This window comes from Papilio machaon, chromosome 7 (genome assembly GCF_912999745.1).
Source record: "Papilio machaon chromosome 7, ilPapMach1.1, whole genome shotgun sequence".
NCBI lineage: Eukaryota > Metazoa > Arthropoda > Insecta > Lepidoptera > Papilionidae > Papilio > Papilio machaon.
This window is the reverse complement of record NC_059992.1, coordinates 3,080,573-3,105,600: the sequence shown is the minus strand read 5'-3', so window position 1 is coordinate 3,105,600 and position 25,028 is coordinate 3,080,573. Positions and strand designations below refer to the sequence as shown.

Sequence of the window (25,028 nt, the reverse complement as noted above, 5' to 3'; positions counted from 1 at the left end):
GAAATGATAAACAATTTAATTTGAACCCTGTTTATAATTAAAAATATTAGACGTGAATTTTTTTAAGGCAATAATTAATAGTAAAATATATACATAATTCTTGATATAATTATTAGGTTATTTTTATATTACAGAAAGTGTTTCTTAAAATTGTAGTATGATAAAAAAAGCATTATTACTATAATCATGGACATTTATAAATGTAACATTAATTTATAAGCGAAATTTTATACTTATTTTTACACAAACATTATCAGACATTTAAAGTGTTTTTTTAAAAGTTCCTTCTATGAGATAGTAATTTCAAAAACAATGTATATCCACTAACTAATAGTTCTTACTGCCTTAACACTTTTACAAATCTTATTTTTATAACATGTTTTTGTACATGTTTCGACATTGTAATCAAGTCACGTTATAACATACACCACTTTTCAAGATATTTTTCTTGAATATAAGTTCTTTATGTAATTACAAAGTCGATAATTATTAATTTAAAATCAAGCGTATGAACGTTCCCAACTGCGGCGATCACTCCGACAGCCTCTGCAAAAAAATTACAGCTTTACTATGTTTTATATATTCAACATAATTATTTTTAAATAACTTAACCTCAATATGAACATCAAAGGTTATTTTTTAATTAACAAATGCGTACGTGTTTCCTCAAAATCTACAATTACCCCTCGTAATTTATAATAGCATCTTCAACACAGAAATATTTGCTATTAAATAAATTAAGTATACAGTTTCTTTTTAGGACAAATTTGTATCCTGTATCTTAGATGAGATGTGAAGCAAAATGCATAGATTTTTTTCCATTTGTAATGTAGAGCAGTAGTATATGTTAAACAGTGAATACAAATTAGACAATTAGACTTTGAAGATCATATTGAAGTATTTTCAGAAATTGTAGATTATGCGTCATTATTGCATCCGTCGGGAAAAGAAGACAAAATGTATTGAGTTCATCATTATACGAAATTATTAAAAATTAGAATAATTCAGTGTTATCATATCGTACCTTGCCTAAATAATTACTTCGGGTACGACATACGACAATCGCTACAAGCGATACATCCACCTAGAACAAACAGATTATTTTATAGGTTTTATTACATGATAGAAAAGTATTTTACACGCATATTTAAATATGACAAATTAATATAGTAATTTAAATCTATGAAACACATTTTTTTTTTGTTTTTTTTTTACTAGGGCAACACAAGATGAAGTATACAAAGATGCAATTACCTGTAGAGGATGAAGACGGGTCTCTCTTAGCTAAACACCGATACCTGTAAACATAACGTTTATGTCAATTTTTAATGAATAAAGCCAACTTGGCATGATTAACACATTAAATGCCACCATCTTTCTCCACACTTTCACTTCAATAATGTGAAAAAGTGGCACTAAACGTGTTAATAAGTATTAATTTTATACTCTGCTAGCATTCAAAGTAAAAAGTTATTGAAGTTTCAAATTCATTTAACTTTTATATTGGAATCAACATGAAACAATAACAAATCGCAACAACTAAACCAACAATAGATATAGGTAAGCAAATACAAAAGTTTTTAACAACGCAGAGAAAACATTTAAGTCGGATGTTTTTAATTTACCAATATTTTAAAGTGACCCAAAAATATCGGAGACGTCTGCTCCACCAATCTTTAACCATATTTAAACTTAACTTCAAAAATAACTACCTACGCACTAAATATTAATAGAAAACTATTTAAATTAAATAATATCTCTCAAAAAAGAACATGTCTATTATTTAACATGATAGGAATTTTTGAAGTCAATATTTTTCTCATTTAATTCATAAAATATAATGTAAAAGGTAATCTTTTTGTTTGCAAAATATAATAAATAACAAATTCAGCGATAACAGATTTTTAGGTAGATGTAGAAATATTTGTTTTGTAGATTAATTTAAATATAGCAAATGCAAATTGGGCTTTCAAAAATACGCATTTAACAAGGTTTCCAGGTGTCATTACCTAAAACATACAGTGGCCTGCGCTTGTGCTAGTCCAATTATGAAAAAATGATTTTGTTCCTTAGAACAAACTAATATCCGCTTCCTTTCTACAAATATTCAGCTGTTTCAATTAAACAAACAACTGTCAGAATGCACTGTGTACCCCCAACTGTTGCAGTATGGATAGATTAAGCTCTTGTTACATTTATCAACCTTTATTTCAAAGCGTCCACGACTCATAGGATTACCACTTTAGACGAAAACATTCCTAGAACAGGCCACTGTACAAAGTTATTGCTCAGAAAAGTTTAAGATAAAAATATTAATTAACTAATATTTTTCTTCTAAATTACCAATTTCTTGGAGAAATGCTGATATTATAGCCCAACGCAGACTTATCATTAATTAATTCAGATGAGAATCTAATAATTGTTAAAGCTCTCAATTGGTTGGCAAAGCTTTTGACTGAGACTTTGTAATTTCTTCATTAATCTTCAATTATTGTCTTATGTTTTATCTACCTTTTGTATTTGTAGATTATCCTAGAGTAATTAAGATTAGGGTTTCAATGCCGCGGGCATGCAGTTCGTGAGTAAATAACCCATGTAGTTATTTAAATTAAAAAATCTACCTTTAAACGTGTAGATTATAACTTACAAATACAGATGATCGTTCATATTTAAAGCGATGAAGCAGTAGTAAAGGTGACGTGCTGTTTGCTGCAAACGGGCCACGTTAAATGCTGTTCGGGCTAAGTATCAGTGAGTTTCCAGTGTCGTAATACGTGTATCCTAAATAACAATGTTGCCATCTCTCTTATTCTATTCGAAAAAAACAGAGATGTCAATTATGTTCTTATACACGTGTCACGACAGGTGAAATTCACGGTAAGGGTTCGTCCATTAATCACGTGATGTTATTTAACCAATTTTAACCCCTTACCCCCGTTGGCAATATGTGTAAACGTAAAATAAATATACGTGAAAACACACGTGAGATCATTATGTTCCCCCCCCCTCTCATGATATTCCGTGATTATATTCCGAAACCATCCCCTCTTTTCAGGTCTCACGTGGTAAACGGACGGTTCAACAGCAAAAGTTACAGAAATTGAAGTAATTGTATAAATTAATTAACGTCATAAGTATTGGAAAGTGGAGATTGTAACAAATTAAATCCTTTCGACTATTCCATAGAAGGCGTTTAACATACCTGTAAAATTAAAAATACATTAGCTGTTAAATACAATATAAAGTATTAACCTCCTCCTACAAAGTTCTTTCCTTGAATAAATTTACGTTTTATTATATAACTTATTAAATTTTTCTTAAGTTTACTGACAACATAATTTAACTTGGGCGCTATTTTTTTTATCACACAAGAACGAACCTCCCGACGACACCATAGGTATAACCTAGGATTGTATCCTAGGTTTATCTTTTTATTTTTCTACAATCAATTCGCCTTTCACTTTTTGCAAAATCAAAGCTCACTTTATTAATTAAGGCCCATTGTGACGGAGATAATACCCTGCCTCAAAGATGCGATTGTCGAAGGTATATTAAAAAAAATCCTCGTCTAAACATTTACCCTTTTACTCTTCTACTTTTGCAATATTTGCCTCGATGGGATATTGATTGTGTAAATGTAAGCATTCCTAGTAATCATTGAACTCCGATGACAAATCGCGCACTCAAAACGTTTCAAACCAATTCGTCCTACAAGTAGGCTCATGAGATAAGATCAACTATATTTATTGAATCAGGGTACTCTATTACATTGTACTTTGATTTTTATTTCAATAAAGAAATTTGTTATTTTTAGGTCAGAATTTAGTTCTTGTCTGTAACATTTTATTACGATGGCGATTACTGCTTGGGATAATCGCGTACAATTTCTCATGCCGAAACGTACGAGAAACTCTGTCTAAATGGGCCTAAGGCAAAAATTTTAACCGCCAAAAAAATTAAAACGCTTCGTTGATATTCGAAAAAATTTTAATAAATAAATAAACTTAGTTGGCATTTACTTTTCCGGACGCCTAAAATGCGTAGTTTCGTAACAAAACTGTTTTGTATTGCGTCCACTAGAAAAGTCTGCGAAATGTTAAAATTTGTCCGCGGCATGACTATTGATCACGTTTTCTTTTAAAACTTGGTTAAACCGTTGTTTATACAATTAGCTTGTTTCTTGAGCTAGTTATTATATTACTTTTCCTAACCCTCAGAACTGAAAAGCAGTAGTTCTGCGACAGTACCCACCTAGACATTTTCCTCCCAGCACGGGAGATCAACTCATGTCTTCTTTCTTGAATCTTCGTATTTCCCAAATATTAAAAAAGTGTCGTGGTAGAGTGGTAAAAATTTCTTCAAGCAATATTCATAAACATTTACTACTCGAGAAATACTTCTGAGAAAAAAATGATCCTGAAAGAAACATTGGTGGCGAAATTGAAAATATCTGGTATATAGTACCATTATTAAGTAAAATAAAGTAAAAATGTTACTGGATTCGTACGTGTATCACAACAAGAAAAAGGAAACGGAGTTTGATGAGAGCGTACCATCAATACCATGTCAATTAATATGTTAAATATATCTGCTCACGGCAGTACAAGGAAAGCCAAATAGAAACTTTTGAAAATCAAGTTTGTCTGGATAATCTTATAAAAAAGAGGTAAAAAAGTATGTGTGCCCTCTTCTTGTTTGCATAGTGCATATTCAAGATAATAAGAAAATACTGGGTGGTGAAGGTAAAACGACAGCCGACAGTCAGACTGCGCAAGTAGTCACTAGGCGCCACTTTTTTACAAGACACAAGATTTTTTATATAATGAGGGCGGACAAACGATTGGGAACCTTAAAATAGAAGTCACAGATGACCGTGGTCATGAAGTTACTGGAGTCTTTTTTGCAAAGTTTCGAGGGTCTACAAATCTGTGGTCATTTCTTTTCTTCATCATTCATGAAACGGAGAACATTAAAAACAAGTCATTAGAAACTCAATTTACTCAAAAGGTAATTTTTTTGTTAAGATCGCGCGAGTCGGAAGTATATAATCTACGCAAACTCCTCTAGATTAAGACGGGTTTATCATTGTAGAACAAAACCTGCAAGGAAAGTCATATAAAGATGTCATTAAATAATTAATTCGCGTCTTATTAGTAGAAATACAGATCTGGATGTCAACAAGATTTTCATATTGTGCGTTTTAGAATAATTAAAAGTATGCAGTTCAAACTCCTGTAATTCAATGTAGGTGAGGTGAGTTGACCACATTTGCAAACTTGAATAGATTTTTCGTAAATAAATTTTATAAGTCAAAATATATATATTAGTAATTTTATAAGCCAGCTTAATCCGTAGTTTTTGTGCTAACACAGGCACTACTCTGGCTTCAAAATTTCTAGACCATAGTGAAATGCATATAACAATAGTAAAAACATAACCTCGTGAATCTTAAATAAACCAATTGTAAGTTATATTTATAACTCAAACAAATCAGCACAATTCTTGTTGGAGAAAATAATTATTGCTAACGAACTTGAAACGGACGGAAAAGCTGAATTATTTGAAGTTGTACGTCTACTTTTTTTTCATCGAATGCGTTTTATAGTTATAGCAGTAATTAAGGTAATTGCTCATCCTGTGTTAGCACCTTAAGAACTTACCACAAATACCTTGATTCTTGCCGTTCGTCCGATGTATTATTACTGTAGAACCGAATCTTTAAGACTTCAGTCGGGGCCAACTGCGTTTCTTATTCACTTCAACGATATAATGCATAAATCCTGTACACCTTGCGAAAAAGTAGATCGATCAGACAAGTTTATCAAAATGTTTGATGATGTCTTTTCTTGTGTTTAGCCCATGAAGAGTTGAGAATGGTTTGCTCTGGTGTTGCCCTTTTTTCCTCCACTTGCTGGATTAAGTCCGCTATCCTATCAAAACCCGAACTAAACAGCAGAAAGTCTTGACATAGCTTAGTTTCTTTTATCGAATCTGAGTTCAATTTTGCTAAGGACAAATAACATGAAGTGGAGCCAAAACGATTCTTCACTAAAAGAAAGGTAGAAAACACGGCCAATAATATAGTTGTCACATTTAAACAAACGTATCAAATATCTTCTCTTGTCATTATTAGTAAGAAAAATGTTCATACTATTGTATCACTCAAAGTTTCCGCAAATACCAAACTCTCAACTTAAAAAAACACGTGGCAAAACATCATCATTATATTTTTGTCCTTTTATCTACGGAGGGTCGGCAGTATGCACATCTCTTCCACACAATGTTCATCAGCAGTCAAACCTAAATTCACTCTTTTTACACATGTCCTCTTTCACACACTCTATCCATATTTTCTTCGATCATTCCCAATCTTTACGAGTAGTAAGAAAACAAAATTCATACACATGAAATGCAATCAGATTTGATCAATCAGTCAAACATTTGCTAGTAGACATTAAAATGCACTTACCTGAACCTTTAATTTAGGCATTTTGGTCCAAAATAATTAAATAAAAACATCGCTCTAGCATCTAGATAAAGAGATATAAAGCAGAAGTGTATAATGATAGTACACTGTTTGCTAAGTGCTGAGGAAATGGAAATTTCATATAAATATTACTTCAAAAAATACTGCTTCTAGTCTGGTCGCTAAAAAAAATTGAGCAGTGGGAAGCATACCGTAATAAAGAGAGATTTTTCTGGTGAAGTTTAAAATGGGACGTTTTATAATGGGACGTTATGAATTCCTTTCTTTCTAATCTGTGTAGTACACCAAAAAGTATGAGAAACAATGATTCCTAGTATATCTAGAATATCAAAATCAAGTATAAAAAAGAATGCATGAAATGCTAGAAAATTATTATATAGATGTATAGGAAGAGACCATTAGATAAAAAAATATATCCTTACAAGATTTAGAATAAAAACATAACCTACTTTCTGATGTAATGACACTGAAGTAGAAAAAATATATACAATAACCTGGATAAACGAGAGTTCAAGGAGACACATCATTCTCGCTTATGGAGGTTTCTCTATAACACGAGTTTGTTGCTTATGAAGAGGTACAGAAATGGACATTATCACTAATAGATATTTAATTAATTATATAGAAAATATGCAGAAAATAAACAATCGATGTACTCTATAGTATTTTAATTTTAGATAGAGGACATATTAGAATTAATGATAGATTTTTATTTTTACTTTTAATACTTCTAAACATCTAGAGATTTCTATTTCTCTCTTATAGATGTTTTAGAGGCTTAAAAAGTTGGGATCGGGCAATACCCCTCGCTTATCCATGTTCGACTGCATATTATTGTTGCATAGTAGTGAATTTTAAAATAAGTTTTACAAGATGTTTTAAAATGATCAGCGCATGCAGTGCATAATAAAGATGTATGTCATCGGATAAAAACATCTTCGCATTTTTTCTTAAGCCCCTTAGCCTCTTGCCCCTCCCAGGTCTCATTGTCGATTAGCACTTAAAATTACACTACCTGCTGAATTATTCACTATCACAATTGTAAGTCTGGTAATAGTGTAGGATGGATTGTAAAAAAACTAACTTCTCTAAAACTACTCTCTGTATACTTCTGTATCTATTTAGCAGTTTTTGTCTTTACAACCATCGAACATGTCACGTAGTTATTATACAAAGGCCGCTTTACATGAAAATAAAAAGTAAAAAATGTTGAGATAGACAATGTACTTACTTAACTTTGATAAGGGTAATAAATAGAATTTTTTTTTTTCAAAATGTATTACATCTTTTGTTTTGAGCTGAATTTCTCTTCGCACTAATTATTTGAAAGGCATAAGAATGAAGGCGCGGTTCTAACCATTCTGAGCACGATGGAATTTCCCAAATCTTTTTTGTCTTCCACAATGTTAGAGAATGCACACGACCTTTTTTGTGTTCTAGATCCGAACCTGTATATTAAGATTACTTACTAACTTGAACTGACAAAATTAAAGAAAATTGAAGAATAAAAAAAATTAGTTCAATGTATAAAATTCAATATTGTTAACGTAATTTTAATGAAATATTGATTTACCCAGTAAGTTAATAAAGGCGAATGGTGTATAGGTATAGTTTATAAATGAATCGAAGTATTAGAGCCTTAGATCTAAAACATTTATTTATGAAAATTCTTCAGACATTACAATAATCACACGTTGCTAAATTTCATCGATTTCAATAACTACGCAGCAAACTTCGAAACCAATTCATAACTTGTAAACTAATTACAAAGAAATACTCAAGTGCATTTATTGATAAGAAATTCACAAGTTCTGAATAGCATTTCGGTGTTTGACAATATTAATTTAACACATAGTAGCTTTCTCCTGGACATTTTTACATCACAGCGACGTAGCTAATATTTCAAGGATAAAAATGTATTTTAAAAGTGTCACATACTGTTTACACTTTTTATTTTATTAAAATAATAACCTACATAGTAGTCTTTGATTTGTCGCCATTAAAAATATTTGTTACGTCTCTATGTATGTGAGAAATCAGTCCCGAGCAGCTGAATCGATGGTGTTTGCATTTTAGCTTCCTCATGACATTACTGTATTATGTAATGTTGCAGACAACATGCAAGAGGGGAATCATTAAATAAAATTATTTTCACTTTATATCGTAACTTATTTACGATAATACTAAAATTAAAATCCTCTTCTGTTTCATTGAGTAAAGTGAAAACAGAAAAGTTGCGCAAATTATGTGACCATATTAGAAAATCTAGTATTTCTTTGCTGATCGAATCAGATGATAAAGTTTTAATAAATAACTTTTTTTGCTTCGATAAATAATTTTATATTGTTAAAAAAATTAATAATTTGATTAAATTCAAAGGCTTTATTAAACCTTATTTGTGAAGAATACTGTTAATTGCTATAAATCAGTTTACATTTTATTTTATAATTTAAGGTAAATTGTCTTTCATGAAAGAGAACTTATAGTTTCACAACAAAGATAAGATGCCTATAAATTAAATATAATTTGGAATTTTCTATTGTAATGAATTTTTGTAACTATTTAAATAGTAATTTCTATGGACTTAACGAAAATTACAATTTCCTAATGCAACGTTAAGAGAGAAACATTTTTAGGTATCATAATTATCTTGAACATTTCCCCACGTTTAAGTAGGTTAGGCAAAAGATAAATTATTTTTTTTAGAACTATCAAATTATCTTATAACTTATCATACTGCAAATAATAATTAAAGTAATATTAAAGTTTGTAATATTAGCTGTTTTCTTACAATTCGAATAATTAAACTACATACCGCCTAAGTGCACTACTAACATTCAATTTTTCTGTGTTTGAACACATATTACAGTGACAATGCCTGAGCTTGAGATTTTACCTTAGCCGACCTTACTAAGGTAGGGTAGGTTTGAGTGTGAGCGAAATCGGCTTTACTAAAGAATAAATAAGTTTACACAAAACCGCTTAAAACGTTTACTTGTAACTTCTTGACAATAAAAATTATATATTATTAAACATTAAAATTATTAAAAACATTACCCTTTTGAGTCAGTGGGGTAAAAATAACAGTGAAATCGTATGGGCAAGTTGTAAGCGCTTTCGACTTGCCTTGAATGTGTGCACTCGGTTCGGTAATCACCTTGTACAAATGTTGCGAAATATGCAAAAGCGAAGTACTATTTCACAGAAGAGAATATCTGCTGATTAGGTCTAATAAAATATAATAATCTTAAATTTATATTCGCGACAAACCGAATGGTTAAGACACGGGATTTCAGGCTGCTTATGCAGTCAAATGTGACGTATTTTGTTCCGTCACGTAGTAAGAAAGCAGTTAGAATCGACGGCGTTTGTTAGGGTAATCATCCATATGGCGCGGCCCGTCCCAACCGCGGGTCTGTGGCGGCATGTCGTCATAGCCCCCGCGCGGCATGTCGTACTGCTCTCTGAAGCCTCCTTCCTAAAGTGGGCAATCATAAATGTGGCCAATGTTTCTTTTTCTCACCAAAAATATAATTCTTATGACTAAAAGTGATACAATGATGAACAACAGAAGGTGTATGACAACATGGGGCTATCTGAGACGGTAAATCTGATTTTCACTCATTATTGTCGTCCCTTAATGAATGCCATTATAATAACTACTTATTCTGATTTTATTAAGTCATTATCATGGAGCTTAAAATCAAACCTGTGAAAAAAGAGGCAAATAGAAAGGAAAAGACTCAATCAGAGGAAATGTAGAAAAGTCAAAACTTCAACTTACACACCAATACAATATTTGACCTCTTATGCAACAGCTAAAACTACTACAAAGCCGTACTGCTATGAGGTAAATTTATTAGTATTTAGGTTTCCTATTTATTTGCACTGCACTAACGGCTTGATAGACCATCTACTCCATCCAAATCTATCAGGCATCCGAATTTCTACTGATCGACAAATGAAATAATTCTGGTAATTGATTCTTGTTATTTTTAGGCTTATTTATCCAATGCAAGTTACGGTTAAAAATCTGAAACATATTTTCGAAATTTCGAATATTTTCGAATACTATAACGAAGGAATTTTTATGTCTGAAAAATACACGAAACTCCAAAGCAATCAATCATTTCACCACTCCATGTCATAAGATTTCACCACAGGAGTTGAATCAATTCCACATATTAAAAAAATATACAAAATAACCTATTTAAAAACATATTATTTTGTAGGTTATGGTAAAAAATCGTCGAATTGAGAACCATCCAATTTTATACAGTAGTAATGTGACGGACGAAAACACTAGTCGATACAAACTAACCACGTATTATAATATTAGGTTTGGCGTGCTCAGTTGAGCCCAATGAAGTTTTAAAGAAAAATAAAAAATCTTGAATCCTCATTTTCATAATTTTTACCTAATTTCCAACGAGTACGTTATTTTAAGCAATAAAACAATGTCTCAGATAGCCCTTTAAGTTAAAACCCTTGTTACAGCACACTATATCACATAACATATATCTATAAATTCCTTAAAACTTAACAAAAATACAAGGTACGGTTTATAGATTGTCCTATAGAACATTTTCCATTTTTATATAGCGATGGCGATAGCGATGTTCAACGCATAGATATTATAATCTAGTGAGTGATAGTTTAGCTTGTAGTATGTACGTATTTTATGGCTAAAGGGTAGGTGAAAGGTAAGGGTAAGGCTTTTTATATGAACACACGTTTACCTAAAAATGGAGCATGTCAAGCATACTAACGTCATTACGAATAATTTCATAGTTCATGAATGAGTTAATAGCCTTAAAATGTGACAGTTTCTGTCACAAACTGTTAAAATGGTCGTAGCTATGAATAATAGGATAAAACTTGTTTTCATTAAATACATTAAAATAAGGCATAATCCGTCAATAAAAATAAAACAATATCGTAATTTTATAAAGACATAATTGTAACATTTAAATAAATGTTTATAATATCAATGTTAAAGATTGCCTTAGTAACTAGTGGTATCGGAAGATAGCACAATAATTTTTCTATTAATGTCCTGCAACAAACTATACTTTTCCTAAATTATCATCCACACAATGTATTTTTTTTAACAAAATATACAACCATAATTTGATAGTATTCGTATCATATTAGAAGTATTCGACATCGATAGTATTTTTATGAAATTTTTCGAGCGCTTATTGGGCGTAAATGTAACTAAGAAACTTTCGAGCACGAACTTCATTTCGTTGAAATTCTGGCGACTGGGTATCGGGGGTAGTCAAATATGTGGTCTCACAAAATTTATTGGTGAATAAGGTTTCGAATCATATTTAACGTACAACGAACAAAGATGTGTTAAACCGTAAAAATAAGTTTTTTTTTTAATGTTTGTTTAGCAATATCCTGTATTCGCATAAAATTTACTTTTTCATTAAATTTTCCGACCTATAAAATATTCGAAAGATTATCGTTACGGATTTCAAACAAGTTTCCGCTAGACCTCCAGTATGTCAATTTCAAAATGTAATTTTACTTCACACATTTATTGCATAGTTTTATTAAAATAATAATATGTCAACGATTTGTAGTGTTGAATAAAGTGTTCAAACTGAGATCACGGAATAACATGTTTTAACAGGTAAATAAAACGTCTATCCTGTTGACTTTCCCTATTGTTTTAGACACAGATGATGAAATTATATTACGTCACACATTACTTATCCTAAATAAGCAAGTGCGCAAAAAAGTTAAACGAGGTCGATAAAAAGTACTTATTTAAAAAAATTCCAATAATAATAAGTAAATAGGGACTACCGAATGCAGACTGCTAGCTTTAAATTTGGTCACACGACCAACTAACTAAATTGTACTTGAATCCAGGAGTGGATAACCTTTTCTGTAACTATTATTTATGGTGACTGTATATAAACTGTCGTCCGCGAAAATTAATTAAGTAAATTATAACCCTTGTTAGATAACAATAAAGAAAAACAATAATGGTTCTACCATTATTCATTTGGATGCACAGTTCATGATAGAGTTCTAGAAACCGTTTTATATTACGTATGATTTCCTAAATCCAGTAGATAATATCTAAATTTATACCGACCTAACTTTAAAGTGAATAAGATATAAATACTTCCTTCCTTGGGGGTTAAATTTGAAATATAGAACTTAGTTTGTGGCAAATATGCAATGGAACCATAATGAATTGATGGAAACATAGCTAACAGATCATAATACATTCTCAAATATCCTTAGATATTTTAGCTGTCTTTATTTAGTATTTTGTTAAATATGTCGAGTCTACATCATAGACGAAAATTTTCATTATATTTCACCTATAATCATAATAATTTTTATTCATAACTTCATTGGCAATGTATAATATAATATTTGTTCTCAGCAAAAATTATTAAATAAATATTTCACGTCAATTAATGTGATATACATAGCATAATGTAGAATATGTCGTATTTTTATAGAATTAAACCTAAAAGTTATATCTATAGAAATAAGTATAATTAAGATTGTTCCTAGTTCATTTCAAAATGTTAAGTTCATCAAATAACCTCGTAAACAGTGTGCAGATGTTCCTGCTATACTTTATGTCAAAGTAAAACATGTAAAAAGACTTACCATTGGCTGCTGCTGATCAAACATCCCCTGTTCTTGTCTGTCCAACATTGAATTCAATCTTTGTGCCTGTAGACAAGGAGAAATATTAAAACATCACATATTACACAAAAATTACTAGCTTTTGAAAAAAAAAAATCCTGGAACCCAGTCACTGCTGTCTTAATAGGTTAACCCTTACAAGAACATAAGATTTCCAAGACTAAATATGCCAATACAACACAATATTTTAGCTACAATAGCTTAGATCAGTTCTTTTTTTTATTCATTCAGAAACACATTTCCTGATTTAGACATACATTTCACTTTGACATTCAGTAAAAAAAATATCGATTAAATAATAATTGAACAATCGATAACGATTTTTGTAGAAGAGAAAATATATTTCCCTTGAGCATGAAAGGGTTGAAGCATCTCATGACCCACACTAACACATTATGAAACATTACAACATAACAAATCTTAATTGGGACACACAAAATGTACAAAGAGCAGAGAATTAGCAGACCTGTACAAAGAGCGTGTTCTCCTGCTGGCGGCGACGCAGCTCGTCGTCCTGCAGACGCATGCGCTGCGAGAGCTCCTCCTCCTGGCGCAGCAGCTGCGCGCGCTCCGCCTCGCGCCGCTCCTCCGCCGCGCGCTCCGCCATCTCCCAGCTGCGCTTCTGTCGCTCGCGGTCCTGCTCGCGCTGGCGCAGCTGCTCGCGCAGCAGCTCCGTCTCGTGCTCGTATCTACAACAAACACCCACATCACAGGCATAAGACACAACAGGGATTCACAAAGGGGTCGATATACAACTTAAAGCATTCCTAATTCTTACTCCGTCTTTTTCTATTGACCTAAGTCAGAATGAAAAATAATAATAATAATAATAATTGATCTTAAAAGTAGGTAATTTGACCATGGGGGTCTGAGGTAACAATTCATTTTGGAAAAGGGGTCACTTGTCCAAAATAGTTTGGGGATCCCTGTTTTACAACATCTATCATGTCTTAAAAGTTAAAGACATTAATATTTGAGATTGAGATGTAAACCTATTTATCACATTTATATTTTTTTTACACTTACTTGGCATATTCCATTTGAGCTTCAAGCTTCTCTTCTTCGGCTGCCAACTCCTTTTTGAGAGCTTCCTCTTTCTGACGGTGTAGTTCATGCAATTGCTTCCATCTGGTCCCATATTCATGTTCAAAGCTGTTCGGCTCAGAGAAACGAGGTCCCATCTTTAATATTGGAAAGAAATTTTTAGGAATGGCACAAAAATTACAAATGCGAAAACCCAAAGTTAATATTCAATTGTTGTTAAATTTACCTCACGAGCACGAAGAAATTCTGGATGTTTCTTGGGTAAATTCTTTTCTGGGTAACCATCAAACTCATCCGGTTCCTCATAACTTTCAACAATAACCGGGCGCAGGGACCTGTTAAATAACAAATTATGTATTTTGAAGAGGTATTTGAAATAATATCTGCTTTAAAGATGTTAAATTTAATTTATCAATAAACTTACGATGTTAAAAAGAAGCACTTCTCAGTACAATTCCTAATTGCAGATAAAGCACTAGGTTTACGAGCAAACTCCACAACTCCCTCTCCTAAAGTTTTTCCTCTTTCATCAACCCTAACATAAGCCCTTTCGATTTTTCCAAATATTTCAAAGGCTTTAAAGAGAAGTTCATTTGACACAAATGGAGGCAAATTTTTAACTCTGACAGCACAATTATGTGGGGCAAATCTCACTCTCAGAGAACGGCCATTCCTCATTTTACCATCAAGCTCCCTTTTTGCCTTTTCTGCATTAACCCTGTAGTCCTAAAAAGATAAAATGACATTAGTTCTTTGAAACTACCAGAAAATATCATTCCCATGTGAATGATTTCAATAGGCTTACCATTTTAATAAATCCAAAGTTCTTTTCTTTGTTAAGAAACAATTCTGCAGCTTCACCAAACTGCCCAAACAAATTCATAATTTCCTCTTCAGTTACATCAGATGTTAGATTTCCAATGTAAAGTCTGCTTCTACCATTGAATTTAAGTTCTGTTTGGTCAATTTGAGGCAAATCTATCAAAGGTCCAACAAGCTCTTTGAGTTTGTTTAACAAGAAATGATCCTGTAAAATATAAGACAATGTCACATATGATTTAAAAAGTAATTTCAAGCCTAACTGCATCAAAATTCTTTAAGTTATAATGTTGGTATAGATCATTTCAAATATCTAGGCAACTCAAGGACGCCACATGCCACACAGTTCCCTCATATCCAGCCCTTTATGACACACTACACCAAAATTTTTGCTGTGACTTGTATGTTTTAATCTGCCAAGATATAAGACAACCTTTATATCATACCTCACGCTGTACTGTCTTCCCATCCTGCTGGCCCCTCATGCTGTGGCGCTGATTGCGAGCTGGGCCACCACCAACACCTTGCTGCTTGGGGCCAAACTGCTTTTGGTTTTGATTCTGGTTCTGATTCTGCCTGTTGTTGGGACCACCTTGACTCCATGTTCCACCTGATTTGTTTCCCCCACCAAAGTTTCCATTGATGTTCTAAAAATGGTTATATACTTGTTAAGTAACTTCTAAACTTAAGAGAAACCCTTCATGACCATATCAATGAAGCAGTAAATCTAAACTACAAGCTTTTTAAAAATCCTTCATTGCAAAAGCCATTTTGGAAATTATTGAATATAAATGTATAAAGTAAAGAGAAAAGGAAAACAAACCTTTTGGAATTGGTTCTGGTTAGGACTAGGTCCTTGTGTATTTTTTTCACTCCCAATAGACTTGTCAACATCATCCTGGGATTTGGACTGGTTTAATTTTTGCTGCTGCTGTTGTTGTTGCTGTTGTTGAGGCTGTTGTTGTGGTGATTGTTGTGGTTGTTGTTGATTCTGTGGGCGCTGGTTCTGTTGCGGGCCTTGTTGAGGCCCACGCTGGTTTTGCTGTGGCCTCTGGCTTTGTTGTTGTGGTCTGTTGTTTTGTTGCTGTATCTGAGGTGGTGCTGGTGTGGAAGCAGCCGCTGGTGCCTGCTGCACCTCCTCGATAGGTTTCTCCTTCTGCTGCTGTGGTGTTGGGGGAGATTGCTTATCAGACACTACTTGTTTCACTGGCTAAAATTAACATACAAAAATATAGTTTACATTAAGCATAATTAAAAAAATACATTCAAAACTTATATATTTTAGCACACAGTACAAAATGTCACACACATTTCAATTTTATATAAGATATTTCCTACATAAAAAACTTAGAAATTTGCATGTAGAACATTTTTACTTTAATAACATAACGGCGTGCCTGCGTTACACAAAATGGCGGTCAGCGTTCTAACGGGAAAAGTTTGTATTGTAATAGTAGCAACTTTAATATCTCAATATTATCATATTCCAATAGCTGATTTTTAGTAGCACTGCACGAAAATAAAAATGCATTAAAACTGAGAAATATGTCAAATTTACTTACTTCATTATTAGGTCGTTGACCTCCTTGTCCATGATTATGATTTCTTTGATTTTGATTGTTGTGCTCAAATCTAGAATTACGGAAACCTCCGCGATTATTTCCTCGGCGACCACCTTGACGCTGCGGCTGCGGTGGTCCGCCGTATCCTCTATTTCCAAATTGATTCATCCCTTGCATTTGCATAGTAAAATGTTCCGTACTATTTCAATCACGAAAATAAAACAATAAAAATTGTGAATTACAATAAACTACACAATATGTAAAAACATTTACGGCACAGGAACGTTTTCAATAAAAGTACCTATATCAGGGAAATACTGAAAGCCGCACTACACGTATGCGCGTCTCCGCAAAAGAAAAGTAACAAGACTCAAAATGGCGGACAAACTAGACCGGACGCTTTAGTAAGGAAGAGGAAGTCAGTTTACGTCCTTTTTCTAGTGGTTCCATTACACGCAACAAAACAAATCAACCCACTAAATTACAACCATGTAATTTAAAAGCTTATTTTTTACACATGGTAAAAACGTACACTCCTGCTCCTGATTCTGGAAGATGATTTTCATTTGCCCCTTGTATTCCTCGTTTCTTCCAAAATGTAAGTTCTAAATAATGTAATGTATGACACACTCGATACGAAGGATAGCAAACTTCACTAATGTCGTCGGTAGACAAAATTGTTGAAACTCGCCCTCGACCACGGACGTGTGAAATTATAAAAACCGAACTTTATGAATTGACGATCAAAGCAATCACTATCTAATAAAGAGTTTTAATTCTAAAACGAATATACCGACGTCTATGCTTGACTTGATGCTTGATTGACACTGTCAATGTCAAACTCATAAGCTAGGTTTATAGGTACGGTTTTATGAAAGCCTTAATAATATAATAAACTACCTAAGCTATAAATTAAATAAATATATGGGTTGTGGGTAAATACTAAACAACATTAAGATTTAATTTATAATAAATTATAAAAATAAGAAAGTTCGAAAATTTGGGAAACTTGTAGTTAAAAATCTCTCATAGAAGTATAAGTAAACATGGACACTCCTAATGATGAAGATCAAACTTTAGATATAGACGTGGAAACTAAATATCCATTGCTGCCTTTTGAGAAACAAATTTTTATCGATGTTCAAGAAAAGGATGCTTTACTAATCATGGCAAAGTAATTTTTATTTTTGTGTTCATTGTTTAATTACGAATAACATTCATATGTAATAAATACTGCTTTATTTACAGAGGGATAAATTATGATAAAGTTTTAGCCAACATTATCTGGGTTTACAATGATCCTGGTAATTTAGTTTTAGTTCTAAACAGCAGTGATGATGAAGAGAAGTTATTCACAACACAATTCAATCTACCTTCACTTCCAAATATTGGTGCTGAAAGGTAAAATGTATTAAAATTAAATTCATTTGTTTATTTAATATGGTCAAAGTCTTAAATCTGTTTATTTTTTAGAGAAAAGACATACTTAGAAGGAGGAGTGTTTTTTGTTTCCACTCGAATCTTGGTGGTTGATTTATTAAAGAATAGAGTACCTGTTAATCACATCACTGGTATTATTGTATTAAGAGCACATACAGTTTTAGAATCATGTCAGGAGGCATTTGTGCTTAGATTGTACAGACAAAAAAACAAAGTAAGTAAAAATTCAGTGTAAAATAGGATATTCTAATATAAATTTTTACTATCATTTAGTGGCTTTAATAAGTTTATGCAACTGATAAGACGGTAATGTTTTTAAATTCTAAATTTAATTTTAGGACTAAAAAATTATTTAATGTAATTTTTATTGTTTAGTATGAGATGTAATTTTAATATTACAGACAGGGTTTATAAAAGCATTCTCTAACTCACCAATATCATTTACATTTGGATACAGTCAAGTTGAAAAAGTTATGAGAGCTCTCTTTGTAACAGAACTGTTCCTATGGCCAAGGTGAGGGATTTATATTCAACTTCTTCTTTTAGTATTTTTATTCCTCCACCATATCACCATAAATAGTTAATTTAAAAAGTCCTAAGCTGACAGAATTGGCAAATTTTGATGAACTTCAGTAAAATATTCTGACACTAAAAAAACTTGTGTTCTTTAAGGTATAAAATATAAATTTCAAAATGTATTTGTTGTTTATAATGTAGTTTTTAATGTTTAATTTTTCTAACTGGCAGATTTCATGGTGTAATAATAAAAAGCCTTAAAAGTAGACAGGCTGAAGTTGTAGAGATACAAATACCTCTCTCTGCGAAGGCAGCTCAAATTCAAATGTGCCTCTTAGACATAATGAATTACACTGTTAAACAATTGAAAAGTATTAACAGGACACTTGATATGCAGGTAAATATATATTTAATTTACGATTTTTTCTATCTGGTTTAATTCCGTCTACTATAAAAGAGAATATAAGAGTGATAAGTCATAACAAATGTTAAATTTTCTGCAATTAGTAAAGTAATTCTAATATTTAATAAATTTATATAATTATAAACTTTATATATTTGTATATATGTAACAATACATATTATCCTCCTTCTAAGGAAATAACAATGGAAAATTGTATAACAAAAAAGTTTCATAAAATACTACAATCACAACTTGACTGTATTTGGCATCAACTTAGCACCAGAACAAAGGAGTATATACAAGATTTAAAAGTATTAAGAAGCATGATTATGTGGGTAAATAAATTTGTTTAACCTTTTTCCATATAATAAAATTTAAAGCTACAAAACTTAAATACGAGTTAAAAGAATCCATCTCTTAAATATGTTACAATTACAACATAGTAACTAATATTACTATTTAAAAAAATTAAAACATCTGCTTAATATTATGTAATAAATTAGCTTCCACTTACAAATTATCCATACAAAACATCTCAGATTTCATAGAAAGAATGAGAGTGAGGACTCTATGTCTCATCACTGTAAACCAACGGTAAGAAGAATATTAATTAATTCTCTTTTTAGCAACTTGATACATGATGATCCAGTTTCGTTTTATGCTCTAGTCAGTAAGTATAGGACTCCGGAGTATGCTAAAGTTAACTCTGGATGGATACTACTTGATTCAGCTGACCAACTATTTGGAGCCGCAAGAGGAAGAGTTTATAATAGTAGAAATGGTAATTCTATAATGTAATGAAGTATTATAAATGCCCAATAACTGTTTAGTGTCAATGTTAGTGTCTTAAGATAGAAAAAGGCTATTAGAATTTGATTATTGTCTAATTTACAAAGTTAATGGTGAATTCTGATGGTGAAACTGGAAAAATAGTTGATATTCTTTCATAGGATATTAATGTCTTCTAGTTAAGTAATTTTCTACATAAACAAAGTAGCCATAATTTGGGGTATTATAGTTTATTTTTTTACATTTATTTTAGAATTTGATCCAGAACATTGTCCAAAATGGAAATGTTTAAGTGATCTACTAACCCAAGAAATACCCGAAGAAGTAAAGAAAAAAGGAAAAGGAAAATTATATAGTACTAAAGTGTTAATCCTTTGCCAAGATAATAAGACATGCTGTCAATTAAATAACTATCTCTTAATGGGACCAAATAAATATTTATTGTATACAGCATTCAGAAGAGATTTAACAATAAATACAGTTTGTTCTAAATATAACAATGCAAAGAATTCTTTGCCAGTGAAAACGGAGGTTAAACCAAATAGCAGTTCAGCTGCTGTAGATGATGAAAAGAATAATGGAGATGATGAATGTAATAGTGATGAGACAATAAAATCAAACTATGTGCTAACATTGAGTCAGTTACCTGTTAAGGTGGAAAAATCTGCTGAAGAAAGTATTTTTGAACCATTATCACAGGTATGTTTCAACAATATGGTACTTTTATATTGGGATTTGGCACAACTTTTTTTAAAATATGAAAACAGTTTTTTAATTTGTGTTTTCAAGTTTCCATTTTGGTCTTATTTTACAGTTGGACGATTTAAACCTAACACAAATCGAAACTGAAAAACCTTTGATATGCATTCAAACATTCAAACAAAACGGCAATGTATTTTCTCTGGGGGTAACATTGGAAACATTACGGCCTGAATATATAATTTTGTATCACAGCGACATGTCCGCTGTACGACAAATAGAATTGTTTGAATGCAGAAAGAAAGCTGAAGAACCAAAGGCGAAGGTTTATTTTATTATTCATGATAAAACAGTTGAGGAACAAGCATATCTGACATCATTGAAAAGGGAAAAACAGGCGTTTGAACTCCTTATTGAAACTAAAGGTGTAAGTAAGCTTTTCATCATCTCCTTGACCTTGTCCCACCTACGTAGGGTCAGTGAACCAGGTTTCCGTCCTACAAATCAATCTGTCTACCGTCATCTCCATTGTCACCCCCTTCTTGATCATGTCATCTTTCACGCAATCTATCTATCTCTTCCTAGGCCTACCTCTACCGGTGTACCTCCAAACTCATACTTAAGTAAGCTTTTCATGTTTACTTAAAAAGTTTATTTACATAAAAAAAATAACTTAATTTTCTTCAGGTTATGGTGATACCTTCATATCAAGATGGAAAAACTGATGAATACTTTAACCTTAATGTTGAATCAGAAGAAAATGTTATAGATACTCGAAAAGCAGGTAATATAAAGACAAGAGGTCGCCTGCGACTTGAAAAAAAAATCACATCAACATTTACCTTACCGTCAAAATCTGTTTAGCCGTTTAGGAGATTACGTGGACTTGCCGTCAGACAGACAGGAATTTAAAAAAATGAGGATGGATTTTTTTTTAATTTTTCGATATTACACGCCAATTTTATTAACTGTAAAAATAATTGATTTTAAATCTATTTGTTAATGGCTAGGTTAAACAGATAAATCGATTTAAATACGAAAGTTTCTTCTGCTAAATTTATTTATTAAACTTGTAAATTTAATTTAAAGGTGGACAAACTCTGAATAAAGAAAAACCGTTAGTCATAGTGGACATGAGAGAGTTTCGCTCAGATCTTCCTTCCTTGTTGCATAAGAAAGGTATCAATATAGAACCTGTCACAATAACTGTAAGTTATATGTACAAGATTTAAATAATATATTTATACTAGCTGTCGCTTGTAACTCCGTCCGCGTGGAATTAAAAAAATGTAATAAGTAGCCTATGTGTTCTTCCAGAATATGTTCTACAATTTTTCCAAATTTCGTCAAACAAACATCCATCCATCCATCTTATCATTCGCATTTATAATACTAGTATGATATCTAGATTTAAAAAAAAATTACACATTCCATGCAATTAAGATTTTTTTGTGTAACAACGAAACGGTGATACTATACATTTTAAGGATTTTCTAAAAAAAATTTTTTCTTAAAACGAAAAGGTAGAATAATTTAACCTAGATCAACGAGTTTTAATAGAATTAATAAGAGAGGTGATGTTTGAAATATAATGTTTATAGATAGGTGACTACATATTGACTCCGGACATATGTGTGGAGCGCAAGTCCATATCTGACCTGATCGGGTCTCTGAACTCTGGCCGTCTGTACACTCAGTGCACTCAAATGTGTCGCAACTACAGCCGCCCCATACTGCTCATTGAGTTCGATCAGAAGAAACCTTTCCACTTACAAGTACGTTACGAGAGAAACATTCGTAAATGCACGTATGTAATATATATAATGTTGAATGAAATAGAAAAAAAAACCAATGTTTCCCGTTGGGCCGATCAGCCTACCGATCAATAAGCCAAATGGGATTTTTTTCCTATTGGGGCGATGGGTTCGAAACATCCACTATATATTTTGTAAACAATTTTACTAACATTTTTTATACATCTGATGTTACATAGATCAAGCGTGTTTTACAAAATTAGTCATCAAATTAAATATGGACAAAACCAAAGCTGAAATCCATATTCAAATGACTCAAAACAGTCAAACAAACCCGCATACTTTTTAATATAAAAATTGGCAGACACGTAAAATTTGATAAAAAGTTTGATTTTTTATGCCTTTGTGCTGTTAATCAGTATTAGCATGTGCAAATTTCTATCCAATTTCTACTGTTATTATTAAATTAAATATATTATGATATGGTCAGGGTAGTTTCGTGGTGTCCACTGATCTGTCAGGCGCGGAGATACAGCAGAAGCTGCAGCTTCTCACCATACACTTCCCCCGACTGAAGCTCGTCTGGTCCCCAAGTCCCTATGCTACTGCTGAATTGTTCTATGAACTCAAGGTTAGATTGTATGTATAAATACAAATACTTACGGAGATTTTTTTGAAACAAGGGATACATACACGTTTACCTATAAAACTGTAACTAAGACGTCTCGTCATTCTAGTTTTAATAGTGGTAGATGCCTACAACATCCGTTGTACAAATTGTCCGGCTCGCTCGGTGAAATACCACGACCACACAGAAGACAGGCATCAAGTGGAAGCAATTCCGCGTACAGTCTGATGACTGTGGTACCGGAGGCCTAATTTTAGTCCTCTTCCCCTTCCCCTCTTATAAGGAAAGGATGGGAAGGGGAGGTGGATTTAATGGAGCAGGAAGGTTAAATATTCTCTTTTTGTGCGTCTCCTCCTTCGTCGATAGAGGGTAGGCAACGCATCTGCAATTGCGGATGTCTATGGGTAGCGCTCGCTTCGCCATTTCGGCGAATTCATGTGGCCGCTTGCTCGCTTACCACCTTGTACTATAAAAAAAAATAGTATTTAATTTGATATTGTTCTGGATTTCCACTGTTCAAACAACTATTACAAAAACATTTTGTATCTCTAGTTCTAAAAAAAAGCGAGGGATGACAGTATGTTTTAGTATCACTTTAGCGGCAATGAAAAACTAAGTATTTGTCTTAACAAATAAATCAATAATCGTCGCTTTTTATGATTTCCATTAAATTTAGAATTTTCACTTTTATATAGCAAGGCAGAAAGAATCCCAACATAGATGAGGCTATGGCTCTGAGCAGTGAGAACACAGCAGATGACATGTGGTACGAACGATATAACATACTGGTACACGACTTTGTACAAAAACTTCCCGGAGTTACTTCTAAGAATATTACCAGAATCATGAACAGGGGACAATCTTTGGACCATCTGATTACACTTACAAAGGTAAGTGGATTTATTTAATTTGAAAATCTATTTATAATATAAAAATAAATAACTGATCGGTTTTAGAAGGCAGAAGGAAGGAAGTAATCTTTTTATATTATAAAAATAAATTAAGTTTGTTAAAAATCGTCTACCGTATATATTTAATAGTTTACCTGCAGTCATTACGGATGAAAGTATCAAAGGGAAATTTAAAAAAAAGCTCAAAAAATATTTATTACATTCATTGCCATAACTTCTTTTCATTACTGATTTCATTATACTTTCTTTAAATTTATTTTAATTTTAATTATCATACTTATCTAATTTTATTTTATATTAATTTAAATTTAAATTAAATTTATTTTAATTTTAATTATCATACTTACCTAATTTTATTTTATATCAATTTAAATTTAAATTAAATTTTTTGATCCCACAGTCAAATTATTTTGTATAATTTTGTGGGACATAGTTCTATTTTAGGTTTTTATTGTATTGTAAATAAATAAATAATAATAATAATAAAGAGATAATATGCTTCCTAAATTGTAAGAAAAAAAAATTATAAGATTTTATTTTTTATTTTCAGGAGCAAATAACAGAGATAGTTGAAAATAAAGCGGAAGCAGATTTATTATATTCTATATTACATGTGAAACCAAAGTCCGATAAAAGTAAAGAAGAGAAACCATACGGCAAGAAAAAGTTTGCAGGAAAATTATTCAAGAGTAAAAAATTAGAACCGAAATAAAACGCAAGTGTATTATTGTAGTTTTCTTTTTTATTCCATAAATTAACAGACATTTAACTCTTGAGTCTTTACATAATAAGGATTAAAGAAAAATTACCGCCAAGGACCTAAAACAATGAAGCAATTTAAAACATTTTTTTACCAAGAATCAATCGACAAGTTTATTCAAAGTTTTCTAAAAGGTTTTGTCACTATTAAAAGTTTTTTTGGAACTTTTAAAATATCAGCTTACCTTTTTTTTAGAGGCTGCCAAAGTAATAGCACAAAAAGATAATTAACATCGCATATCAGAGTCAATTTAAATAATTACAAAATAAAATATTATTTGAATGTAAAATTAATCATTTGATTCAATTGATCAATTATAACTATAAGAAATCAATTATAATTTTGAAAAAAATTTACAATAATTCAAATTGGAAGTAAAATTTAACTTAACCAAAAGACCAAAAACAGTAGTTTATTAATAATTAAAACTCATATTATTGCCCCCCAATGAGATTTGTAAAAATTAATGAAAAAACCAAATATGACAAACTAATTTTGCTATTTAATAAGTTCAATCTCATTAATCAGTGGTTAA

The 25,028-nt window shown here is 31.7% G+C and overlaps 2 protein-coding genes across 3 annotated transcripts; one reads left to right on the top strand and one right to left on the bottom strand.

Annotated features, from left to right (window-relative positions):
* Window positions 1–337: 337 nt before the first annotated feature.
* LOC106714044 (hrp65 protein) lies at window positions 338–16,993 on the bottom strand. 2 transcript variants are annotated; one of them, XR_006756158.1, is made up of 12 exons: window positions 16,594–16,993; window positions 15,855–16,241; window positions 15,478–15,678; window positions 15,018–15,239; window positions 14,637–14,938; window positions 14,439–14,547; window positions 14,195–14,349; window positions 13,635–13,857; window positions 13,130–13,195; window positions 1,255–1,298; window positions 1,025–1,084; window positions 338–546 (listed from the first exon to the last, which is right to left on the bottom strand). XR_006756158.1 is itself a non-coding variant. In XM_045678759.1 (10 exons), the coding sequence occupies exons 1-10, from the start codon at window positions 16,774–16,776 to the stop codon at window positions 9,840–9,842; spliced, it is 1,974 nt and encodes a 657-aa protein (XP_045534715.1). In that variant the 5' UTR covers window positions 16,777–16,993; the 3' UTR covers window positions 9,226–9,839. The 2 variants fall into 2 exon arrangements, 1 of the variants encoding a protein (XP_045534715.1); XM_045678759.1 differs by lacking the exons at window positions 338–546; window positions 1,025–1,084; window positions 1,255–1,298 and adding an exon at window positions 9,226–9,965.
* Window positions 16,994–17,592: 599 nt separating this feature from the next.
* LOC106714043 (DNA repair endonuclease XPF) lies at window positions 17,593–24,460 on the top strand. Its single transcript, XM_045678561.1, has 15 exons — window positions 17,593–17,767; window positions 17,842–17,994; window positions 18,067–18,247; window positions 18,435–18,547; window positions 18,781–18,946; window positions 19,147–19,283; window positions 19,579–19,733; window positions 19,995–20,440; window positions 20,556–20,867; window positions 21,128–21,224; window positions 21,530–21,648; window positions 22,042–22,215; window positions 22,685–22,825; window positions 23,518–23,712; window positions 24,284–24,460. Exons 1-15 carry the CDS (start codon window positions 17,640–17,642, stop codon window positions 24,443–24,445), a joined length of 2,679 nt encoding a protein of 892 aa, XP_045534517.1. The 5' UTR covers window positions 17,593–17,639; the 3' UTR covers window positions 24,446–24,460.
* The last annotated feature ends 568 nt before the right edge of the window (window positions 24,461–25,028 follow it).